The sequence below is a fragment of the Falco rusticolus genome, chromosome 3 (assembly GCF_015220075.1).
Source record: "Falco rusticolus isolate bFalRus1 chromosome 3, bFalRus1.pri, whole genome shotgun sequence".
In the NCBI taxonomy this organism is placed as follows: Eukaryota; Metazoa; Chordata; class Aves; order Falconiformes; family Falconidae; genus Falco; species Falco rusticolus.
The window spans coordinates 39,181,974-39,194,218 of NC_051189.1; the positions used below are offsets into that span (position 1 = coordinate 39,181,974).

General features: G+C 43.6%; 1 protein-coding gene across 4 annotated transcripts in view; it reads left to right on the forward strand.

Annotated features, from left to right (window-relative positions):
• The first annotated feature begins 10,879 nt into the window (after nucleotides 1-10,879).
• Nucleotides 10,880-12,245, forward strand: part of JPH1 (junctophilin 1) — an 84,226-nt gene continuing 82,860 nt past the window's right edge. For all 4 annotated transcript variants that reach the window (XM_037380979.1, XM_037380980.1, XM_037380981.1 and 1 more), the window contains exon 1: nucleotides 10,880-11,349. In XM_037380979.1, coding sequence (XP_037236876.1) covers nucleotides 10,971-11,349 — 379 coding nt within the window. In that variant the 5' untranslated portion in view covers nucleotides 10,880-10,970. The remainder of the gene's footprint in view (nucleotides 11,350-12,245) is intronic.

Consider the following 12,245-nt stretch of genomic DNA (forward strand, 5'->3'; position numbering starts at 1 on the left):
CTGTGTCTCCCAAGAACTGTGAAAACAGTGGAAAAAATACATAATTTGTTGAAGCAACAGTGTATGTAGGATCACCTCTTCAAAACTCAGGCAAGTAGCGTATACAAACTGAAACTCAGTAGCCAGCAGAATGAGCCAGGTACTTCCAGTGACTGATTAAACTAAGCCTAGCACAAGATCTGTACACACTTTGTAATAGAAAGGAGGGGGGGAAATAACCAACAAAATTTTAGATTAAAATTACACACACACGCACACTTTTCGTACTTCAAATGTTATCATTTTGCCAATATTAATACATTTATGCAAAAAATATATCTATAAACATACCATTGACACCATATGGCACAGAAAAGATCACTTTTTTTTTTTGTCTTAGGCCTATAAAAATACATTTTCAGCACTAAAACTGCAGTCACAAAGTTACATAGTGCCCAATTAATTCACTTTCTGGATATTGAAATTTTGGGTAGGAAAATCCTGATATCATGAATTTTCAAAAACGGCTGACATTTTTAAAATATTTCATTGGGCTTAATTTTCCAAAGATGCTGATCAACCAGCTGTTAAAAATAAAATCTCCTTAAAAGTTTTATTAGTTATACAAAAACAGCAGTCTGAAACTTACATAAAACCAAAACCATATCCCTTCATACATGAAAACAAAACTGCAGCCCCCAGCTTCTAACTTTAGCATGCTGTATCACGGACCTGCAGTCCTCCAGCTCTATTACGTTTTTTGTTTTCATGGTAGAACCTCATATAGGCAAAAATACGACATAGTTATCTGTGGGTGAACAAAAAATTTTGCAATGTTGTTATATGAAACAAGTGCATTCAAAATTAATTTTAGTTCTCAAATCAATTGAAATAAACTTTGTATCTAATATACCCAAATATCATGCAGGCTAATGATATTGCTAAATTTTAAAGTTAATAAACTAAAACATGAACTAAGGTGATCTCTACCATGGACTTCATAGCACACCTGGTTTCCAGCATAGCTACAAGTGAAAGATTTAATGATAAATACATGCCTAGCTAAATATAGTTGATTATTCCATAAGTCGATTACATTTATTATGCTTTCAGGCATAATAGAACATCATATAATTGTTTTTCAAACACACTATTATTAGGAAGATATACATTCCAAGATTAGAGCAGAAATCACCAGAGAAGGAATATTTTCATATTCTGTATGAATCTTACATTAAATTTCACTGTTACATGCTGAATACACAGTATAGCTGGGTTACCAAAGCTCAGATAATGACTACTTTTTCAAAGGACCTATTGCAACCAGATCATAAACTTCTACATAAAAGCATTTTGTTCACTATGACAACTGCTGCTACTAAAGGATGATGTTTTGATAAAGAACATTACCAGACCTGTTTAACACTCCACACCTAGCATTAGGTGTTTTCTACTAAAAAAAAAATAATTGCTTTTAAACAAAACTAAGGCTCAAAACCCTCCCAATCATACAGTTGTTTTTTAAAAAAAATAATAATGCAAATATTAATTTGTCTAATGTCCATCTTGTACTTGCCAGAAGCACAGCTATATATAACATATTCACATGCAGAGCTGCAAACATAAATTCATATGATTTCACCAAAAGAAGAGCATAAAAATTGTACTGCACCTGCAGAGTACAGAGTACTGCACCATCCCAAATTCTGCTTTGGTGGTTATGTCTTCCAAAGAGCAGAATCAAATCTTTAAGCTGAAGTTCCAGTGGACAAGTAGAAAACTATTTTGCAGCAATGTAATATTACATTAAGTGTATTTGCTAAGAAAGCCAGTTTTCAAGATGGAAAAGGTGCTAATAGCATAATACACATGGTGAACAGGTTTCTTCATCATACCAAAACTTCATGGCATTATGTTACCAACACTTAAAAAAGCCAACAGAATAGAAGCAAACCTAAGAATAAATGAAATCTCATACCAGCTGGGAGTTTTAATTCTTTGGTTAGGCTGATTATGATGCACCAACCCTTGCTATATATTTTCATCTAAAATTAAATACCAAAATACGTTTAAGTGTTTAACTTGCATGTTAGCTGTGGTGAGTTTTTTTCCTTGGGACAAATACTCCTGGAAAAGCACAAGAAACATTCCAACAGGGTGCATTTATCAACTCAGGCATAACAAGCATCTGCTTGTCTTTTACTGTTTTATCAAAAATCAGTTAGAGTAAGCCGCATTATCCTCACCGAAGTTTAAGCAGATTTAGGGAGTGGCTTTCTATTAAAGGTCTTTTCTGTGCAGCCTGCTTAGCCCCTTGGTAGTGTCCTCTAAAGCTCAATTTCTGTATTGAGGACTTTGTTAAGAGAAACAAAACTCAAAAGAGACCACCTATGCATAAAAATATCCACATTAGAGTCATCGTCAAAGAGCAAAAAGCTCAGCTTTTGCACCTCTGGTAGCATTTCCTTTGTTTTTCCATTATTGTTTAAAACCGAAACAAAACCCACCAAGGTTGTACCTGTGACTCATATTTAGAAAGACAATGATTTTCAATATATTTCACAAATGGATTCACTCAGAAGAACAGATTTTTACATAAAGTTAATCAATTATCCAAGGTGTAAGAAGCACCAGCACCTGTGAAATGCAACAGCTGTTTTGTTCTGCTCCAGCACAGCCTCACCAGAGTGTATGCTAACAGCCGTGCCCATCAACATGTCTCTTAAAATTAGAAGTATCATATCTAATAATTGGAAATATTGTATCTAATTACTATTTTTACATTAGCTTATTACCTTTAAAGGAAAAAAAAAGCATTTCAATTTTTCTAAGAAAAAACAAAGAAATTCACAAGACAGACCCCACGTTAAGACAGACCCCACATTAAGACAGAACTGGGTACGAATGCAAACATATGGCCTCATCCCTATGTCTGATAAAATCTGCCAGATAAAATCAAGGCAGACCACAAGGAACTGCAAGGTCCAGGGAGTAGCTGCAGAGGTGCAATCCCTAGATCAGTTGGAATGGGTGCCTTCTCGAGGTGCACTCATGGTTGCAGAGGTGGTCCGATGTGACCCACAGAGCTGTGGTCTCCTCCACCAGAGCCGTGCTGCAGGAGGTGGAAAAAGCAGAGCTGGGACTGTTTGTTTGATGAAGAAATTATCTTTACCAAAACCTCTGTGAAGGTTTATAATCACTGGTGATGAAATTGCTAACTCATGAAGGAGGGTTTTCAATTAATAGGTGGCCTAAGGCATGGCAAAAGGCTTAGATCTCTGAGAAGATGCATGTGGCTCTCAATAGTTATTCACAAAAATAGCAGCATGGTCAGCAAGCTGAAATTTTTTTACCTACAGTATTAAAGCAACATGTATGAAAATTATTTAACTCATTATCTAATTTACATGAAAATTACCAGAAGAATTAAGATCTCAAAGGTATGACATTGCTACAATTTAAGACAAAGCAAAGCCGTAAGAAACACATCCAGGCAGGAGAGAAATGCTTTGCACATCACTAAAAACCATGAATCAGTCCCAAATCTTACCTGATGTGAGAGCTAATACAGCTAATACAAACAGCCCAAAAAATAAGCAAAGCTTCAATCAGGTCTTGGACCTCCCCAGGCACCTGGAAAATTTGTAGGACATGACAGTACAGGACTTGAGAGCTTTGGGTGCTTCTGCTAATTCTTCAAAGCACAGAACAGGGTGAAGATGAGGGACTTGAACAACTGGGAGTCCTGCTGGGAAGGTACTACAGGGTGATTACAGTACCGTGTTACAGGGGAAAAAAAAAATTATCCAGCAGATAAGTGACTATATAAAATCTGGAATATCTTTTCCTTTTAACCAACGGGGTAAACTGACTGAATATGCAAGAAGGCAGGCAACTTGGGTGAAAGATTATGTGAAAATATTATTTGTAACTCCTAGGAAAAAAAGAGAATAGAATTAAAAACAAAAGAGGTGAACTGTAAAGCTGCCAGCTTTTCTGGATGCTTTCAATTGCATTAGGGCAATTGTTTCTACAGATGCTTTGCAAACCGAGCAAATGATTCAGCTTTAAGAGCAAAATAAAAATAAATCTTTTTGCTGGATTATTTTTAAGCTGGATTGGTTTTCTGATCCAAATCACAGCTCACTGGAGAAACAGTTGTGCTGGCAGCACAGAGGGCTGCGGCATGAGAATATCTCAAGCCAGTGTCGGCCAAGACTGCCTTGTAAAAACCATGAACTTAGATTTGTTCTCTACTATGTTTTATTTTATTGTAAACTCCAAAAAAGCAATCTGTTTTCTTAAAGAAATAATGTGAAGGGCATAAACGGAGACCACCCCAATGTGAAAGGAAAATAAGATGAGTATCACGAGACAAACTTGACTAAATTGAGAGTTCTTCAATGATCTTGAAACACTAGAAGGAAGTATACGCAAGTAGAAAGTAGGTCAAATTACTAAAGGAAGAATATTAGGGAAGAGTGCAAGTATGTAGGGTCAAAATCAGAAAGGCCAAATCACGGAATGAGACCTGGTTAGGAAGGAACAGAAAAGGAAATGAGACAGCCCCATAAGAGGTGGAGGAAGGCGAAGGGCCATGCCACTGCTCAGCGGAGAGGGAAGGTTTTCAGATGCACCACCGAGATAACCCAAAATGTTAAATGCTTTCTTGTATCAGCCTTCACTAAAAGAGATACTATATATTTTGATTTCAGCAGAACTGCTGATGTTTGTTAAAGGTGATCTAGGCAAAGCTGTGGTAAGAGAGTACACATTGTTTCCAGTTCCTAAGTAATGGTTATTAATTATTAAGTCCCAAGCCTGAAGGAGTACCCAATCTAAATCCTTACCAAACCCTTTAACATTCAGTATGTTAATTAATAACTTTGATCTTGGAAGTGTTCAGTTATTGTATGTGCAAACTGTTAGAAACCAGGGAAGAGCTGCAATACAGTATTAAAATTTAAAATCAACATAACACGGGAAGTAACCTTAAGGGGGAAAAATAAGCGTGCTAGTGAAAACCTGGAGTGACTCAACTTCACAAAGTGGTACAGTACTTCAGTACAAAGTGGGAAGCTATTAGTTAAACAATATTCTGTGGAAAAGGATTAGGACAGCAGCAAATCATACACTGAAGATCAGCTGTTACACATTTTCTTGTTGGGGTGGTGCGGGGAGGAGAGGAATAATCACACCACTGATTCGTGGCACCCAGTGTAAAAGAATAGTGTCATTTGGGAGTCACATGCAATTATGCTACTTTAATATGGCACAATATTAGCGAAATGATGTGTTGTGTTTTCAAAATCAGGCTTCTAATAAATAGATAATTGGGGACAGTCTAGACAACAGCAACAGTGATAGTCATGAGGTCTAGGAGGAAATAATGAAAGATATAGCCTGCTTCAGCTAAAAAAAAGGGCTAAAGCAAGACTTGATGTTCTATCTGCAAACACAAATTTGCTGTGAAGAAGAAAGCAATAAACCATTTCCATCTTCCCCTGAGGAAGCAAGACTTGAACTGCAGCAGTTGCAGGATTTGTATCAACATTTAGGAAAACTTGCTAGTGATAAATCTGATTTTGTAGATTTCCCCACCTATATAATTTGGGTGGTAATTTAGGGCAATCATTATGATGTTACACTTCAAATCAAGCATTATAAAATCAAATATGTTTGGAGTTAATATGTTTTTTTAAGTGGATTAAGGTACTCATTTTTGTTCTGCGGACATACAAAAAAAAAGACCAACCCAAACCCAAAGCAATCCACAACAAAAACACTATATGTTGATAAGACCCAGAAACAATATTTCATATTTCTTCCATAATTTCATAGGTACTCATAATCTTAACACTATTGTATACCATCTTTATAAGATAACCTAATATCTTTATACATTTCTAAAAAGTATCATTCCAATACATTGTATCTTACTTGTATAGAGAGTTCTGTTGCTATTAAAATCACTTGAGAAGCAAAGAAGATCAATATAAATGCTGCATTTCTTTAAAACAAAACAAAACAAAATGCATTTTCGTTTAAAATCTAATTCAGTTGCTTAGAACAATGCTGAAAATAGAAGTCCAGGTATGGAATATACTCATCTTGTTTTCAAATTAGAAAAGGATCTGTATTTTTGTTCTTAAAAGCTTTATCAACATTTTTGAAAAAAAAAAAAACAACCAAAAAACAACAAACAAAACCCCCTGTATTCGTTGAGTAAACATAGCACCTCTGGAATTAAGTATACTATCTTACTGGCTAGGTCACAGCTTCAAGTGCAAGGTAGAACTGACACTTACCAGTACAGCTAGCAGAGTAGTTTCATAACACAATATTTCTCAAATATTATAGCAATTTTTTTGCAAAAAAAATCCTGTAGAATTAACATTTGAGTATTCACAGTAACTTACGTGAATTTACAGAATAGTAAGAAAAAGTGGTCTCTTCTTGTCCTGAAGTCAGACAACATAATTTGTGTTAAAGTTATACAGAACTATGTTTATAAACGTTAATTTAGACTCCAGACAGAAAAATTGGCACAAAAGTTGTGGCTGTTCATATGGAGCCAGGAAAGATCTACTTTCTTTCGAAATTTCTGCACTGTGGCTTTCGTACTTACCTTGACTTCTGTATTTCTGCCTCCCACACAGCAGTCCTGTGTGTGAGCTGATCCAATACAATGTGTGCGGCTCATGGAGCTCATCAGTTAAGTAAGCATCCTGCCTCCATTCTGCAAAGCACTTGAGAACATTCTTCAGAGCTCTGCTTTATTTGTGCACAGATATCTTGCAGATGTTTAATTTAAAGCTCATGTGTAGCCCCAGTGAAGTAAATGGGATTACTAAAGTACTTAAAGTAATTCCCTGCTGAATCAGGCTTTTAAGGGTAAGAATAAATGTGCCTAATTTTTATTCATGCATCAGATATCTATAGACTAATAGTTTAAACTCAGCAGTTTTGTATCTGGTTAATATTAAACCTCTGGAGTTTAATATCTTTACCTGCTGCATCTACCACCCCTGCACGAGGTACCTTTTAAAATACAACCCTGCAGCACAGGTTTTGCGTACATACCGTGTCATCAGGCACTCATATTTTCCATACATACAGTGTCATCAGACCTAGTGCTGTGGTAACTTACACAGCAACAAAGCTACTCAAGGTAAACTTTTTCTATTCAGCCAATATACAATAAAAATAGCACTATTTTGTAAATTACAGATAAACTGCACCTGGACCTTGTATTTTCTGAACCTTACATGTATCAAAGACTTCAGAAAAGAACGCTAGTAAGGCAGATTAAAAAAAAAAAAAGTGGAAGCAATTACATTTATTTTGGGCAAAACAGGTAAACTCATTCATCTACCTGTAACTGCTTACTTCCTGCATTTATGGAGTTTTAGAATAATTTTTAACTTGATACTGGGCAGAAGTGTCCAAGGAAACAAAATCTGTGGATCTATGTTAACACATACATTCTACAGACTGCATATGATGATTAGCTACACCCTCACCAGAAGCAAACACAAAGTGGCATGAACTAAATTGAGGCTTATCAATGCAAAAATCTGTCAGGAAAAAAAATGTATCTACAACCTCATCAGCAATGAGACACTTGTGACTTCTTACTTCATCAAGACCTGGCTGAGTGATGCTAAGAGTTCTCTGCAAAGCACTTCTATCCTCACATCTATCAAAATCTATCCCCTACTGAAAATATAATGAGAAGGCTGGCAGTGATGAATTCATCTTGCCATCAAGCATCTACTTCATTTAAATTGATTTTTTCATTTAAATGAATACACCGGGAAATATAAGCCGCATGCAAAATTACCATTCATATTAGTGTCATTTGCAGGGCACTAAAAAAAGACCTACTGACACGCTTGTGATAAAGGAAGAAAATTTATATGATTCCTTCCTAAAATTTTCATTGTTCACCTCTGGCCTATCCAATCTTGTTGATTCATCTGATCTGATATTAAAACCTGTAAAAATTAAATCAAGGGGGCAAAACAAAGGACTAACAGGCAGATACTTATTTCATTAATGCAATGGTACAACACTGTATAATGTACAGATGTAAGAACTGAAGGCATCCCCAATTAGTTATAGATATGGGATGTCATAGCAGGCATCAGATCAACAACTTTAGGGAGAGAGATAAATTAAGTAACAGTACTGTAACACATATACATCCGTAGTGCAGTTACACAGGTCATTACAACAGCAGATCCAGTTATTCAGTAGTACAATTATTCAGGTGGAAACACCAGCAAATCTAGTAATTCACCAATATTGAGTAAAATGCAATATCTGGGCAGGCAAGGACTTGCACAACCGTGGTTCCAGCCAGATGATCAGGCTGGAACAGCTGCTTCTTCAGGGGAGCGGCTCAGACCCACGGAGGGGCTGTGTGGAATCCCACACTCCCTCATCAGGCCCACCTCTTCCATTGCTGACTCACAGAAGCACATGCCACCCCACTTCTGCTCCCCTCTGTGCCGGTCCTGTCCCTGGCGTGCATGGGGCACAGAAGTATCGTGCAAGACAATATGAGCCTTATACCCCTGCTGTGCACGGAGCACCCCTGTAACACCATGTAAGGCAATACTAGCCCCACAACAGATAAAATCAGTGCTCAGCAGCTGCAGTTCAACCATGGCAACTCATGTGCTTCATAAATTTTCATAGAACAACATGGGATTATAAACAGGGGACCTCAATTACTAGTTTAATTTTATACCAGTATCCGCTACAGGCATGCTGACTTCAACAGGTAGTTCCCCACACCCGTATAAAGCCATTTTGCTCTTCTGAAATTCTGTTAAAACATGACAGGGCTTTATCTTGTGTCAGAGGGAAAAAAAAACAAACAAACAAACAGAAAAAAAAGTAAGACTGATAAGGTGAAAAAAGTAAACTCCTTGAAGCATGCATGCCATCACGACTATTGTTTCCAGTCTTTTTCTTGACTAGGAAATGCAAGATATGTAGGGCATGAAACCTGATAAGCTGAGGAAATAGAGGATACTGAACCTCATCTTCTTCAGCAATCCCACCTTCTCAGACTTCTCCTCCATTCTTGCTAATGGCCTTCCACAAAAGCTTACATTGCAGCGAAGGTCTCAGTCCTTAACTTCGGAACACTATACAGCCTTATCCAAAGATAATGTGACAGACCATGTCTGTGCTACAGAAAAACCATGCTTGCCTGGTTTTCTATACTCCAAAACTAAGGAACAAAATTCTCAGAGCACAAAGGGGCACTGAAACTTCCCCATCTTCTCACGGACAAGGCACATGTCTTTGATCTCATTTTTTTCCTCTTTGTATGCGTATGTCCAAACATGTGCATAGAGTCTTCTATCTGTGCATATTCAAGCAGAACTAGAAATCCCAAACTCCCTTACCGGAACAGAAACAAGGCTTTATAGCACACACTTCCTCTGATGAGACAGGAGACCACAGGGGCACGTATTAGCTATGGTGCTCAACTCTCTCCTGAAGAGAACAGAGATAATACAGCACTGCACGGTGCAAGCGTGGCATAAAAATCTACACAGAACAGTGTCCTGTGAAGCACAAAGCTTGAAAATTTATCCAAGCTAAGCGGGTATGTTTAATATGTGAAATACTTTAATTTCATTTAGGTTTAAGTCAAAACTGCTTGTAACTGGGATGAATTTGGCAAAGATCTCTGAAGCTTAACTGTTTCAGCTTCTGATGGTTTATGTCCAAATCTTTCACTTGCGATTATGTTTCTGCTTTTAGTCACTGCTGCTAACACAGCCATTGCTATTTCCCCACTTTTCCAAATCATCCGTGTCCAGATAGCACCACTCCCCATGAATAATAAGTACGATTCATGCTTTTCACAAAATCACCACTGAAGAGGAACATTTTCATTCAGATTTTCTCCCAGGGTCTATAACCGCAAAAGAACAAAACCCGAAGAAGCGGGATGACAGCAGCTTTCAATCCCTTCTCCACTATTCTCTCTGCTGGTTCTGCACTTGTGCTCCTCCTGTCGTTTGCCCTTATGTTTTTATCTGATTATCAAATATCTGGCAAAGGAGCACTTGGCAGGATTTAGAGCCATTCAGTCACCCAACGGCCATGGGGCTGAAGGCATAATGAAAGATTCCACACTCAGCTCCCAGCAGGGCTGTCCTTGAAAGGCCTTGGTACCGCTGGCGCCCCGCGCTCCTGCTGGCGTGCTTGGAACTGCCGGTTCGCCCCTTCGGGAAGGTGGGCTCCGTACCTCCTTTGGAAAAGGGGCAAAGCACAACTCGGCTGCGCTCTGCAGCAACAGCGTCAGCCTCAAACTAATCTTAAGGTTCAGAGAAAGCAAGGATAAGAACAAGAAGGCTGGGAATCGCGGGTACCGCTTGTAAGCGCTCCCTTTTTGCCTACTTGTTGCACATGCTAGCAGGTGCAGCCGCAGCCCGCCCGGCAGCACACCGGCCACGCCGGGCCGGGCCGGGCCGGTCAGGAGGCGCAGCCGGAGCACGGAGCCGCCGGCACCACCGGCACCACCGCCCCCCGAGCCCCGCACGCCCCAGCCTTGTCTCGCCCCGAGACACGCGCGTCCCCAGCACGGGGGGGCACCTTTCCCCGGGAGAGGGGGGCACACGGAGGGGCCCCCCGGCCCAGCCACCGCCGGCGGAGCAGCCGCCTCCCCCGCGGCAGCGGGCGCGGCCCCCGGCCAGCCCCAGGGGCGCGCACCTGCCCCGCGGCGGCGGCGGCGGCCGGGGGCGGCGCCGGGCGGGGGGCGGGCGGGCAGGGAGGAGCGGGGGGCGGGCGCCACTCGCCGCCGCGGGGCTGCGGCTGGGCTGGGCGCGGGCGGGCGGCCGGCGGAGCGCTCGCAGTCGCGGGGAGCGCCGGGGCGGTCGGCGGGCGGGCAGGGGAAGGCAGGGCAGGCAGGGCAGGGAAGGAGGGCAGCAGGCGGCGGCGGCGCCGCGCTCGCCCCGCTGCCCTGGATGACGGGCGGCCGGTTCGACTTCGACGATGGCGGCACCTACTGCGGTGGCTGGGAGGACGGGAAAGCCCACGGGCACGGCATCTGCACCGGCCCCAAGGGGCAGGGCGAGTACGCCGGCTCCTGGTCGCACGGCTTCGAGGTGGCGGGCGGCTACACCTGGCCCAGCGGCAACACCTACCTGGGCTACTGGGCGCAGGGCAAGCGCCACGGGCTGGGCGTGGAGACGAAGGGCAGGTGGATGTACCGCGGCGAGTGGTCCCACGGCTTCAAGGGGCGCTACGGGGTGCGGCAGAGCCTCAGCACGCCGGCCCGCTACGAGGGCACCTGGAGCAACGGGCTGCAGGACGGATACGGCGTCGAGACCTACGGGGACGGAGGTGGGCGCCGGCGGGGGGCGCCCCGCACGCGGCAGCGGTGGCGGGGCGGGGGGGGGGGGGGGGGGGGGCGCGCGCCTGCGTGGGCGCGCGCGGCGCGGGCAGGGCCCCTCCCCCCACCCCCGCGGCCAACCGCCGCCCTCACACCGGTCCCGGGCGCGGCGGCCGTTTGTCCGGCACCGCCCGGCGGCCCCTCGGCGCGGCGGGGCCTCTCCTCTGCCCGCGCCGTGGCCGCTCCCGGCGGGAAGCGCGTTCCTCAGCCGCCGGCACCGCCGCCCCGGAGGCCCCGCTGGCGGCCGGGCAGCGCCACAGGTGCCCGCGCTCGCCCCGCCCCGCTCCGTGAGGAGCCGCCTGGCCTCGGCCGAGCGGGAGCGGCTGCGGCCGGGGCGCGGGCTGTGCTGCCGGGCGCGTCGCTTTCTCCCGGCCAGCTGGTAGAAAGCCGCATTACGGCTGCCTGCAGGCGGCTTTCCTTTCTCTCCGCCGAGGCGGCTGCCGGGCTCCCCGCCCGCGGTGACGGTGGCCGGGCCGGCAGCGCCTGCTGGGGGAGGAGAGGAGCGGAGGGGGCGCGGGCCGCCTCGCGCCCTGTGCACCGCTTTGGCGGCGAAATGGCAACAGCTTAACAGCCGCGCCCGCCCGGTGCCCGGTCACTTTGCCGTGCCAGGGGTGTATTGACACGTTTGGCACGCCCAGCTTGTAAACAGGGCGCTGGAGGTAAGAAAGCGGGTATGCAACTTGCGTGAAATCAAGGAAACCGGGGTCTGCCCTCATGTAATAACTCACGTTTTATAAAAAGAACGTAGGGTTTTAAACACAGTGCACTTAAGTACAAGCTGCGTTGTGAAATTACACAGGCCTGCCTCTTGAACCCTTCCCCGGGAAAAAGCAAATGTTCCTAGGGC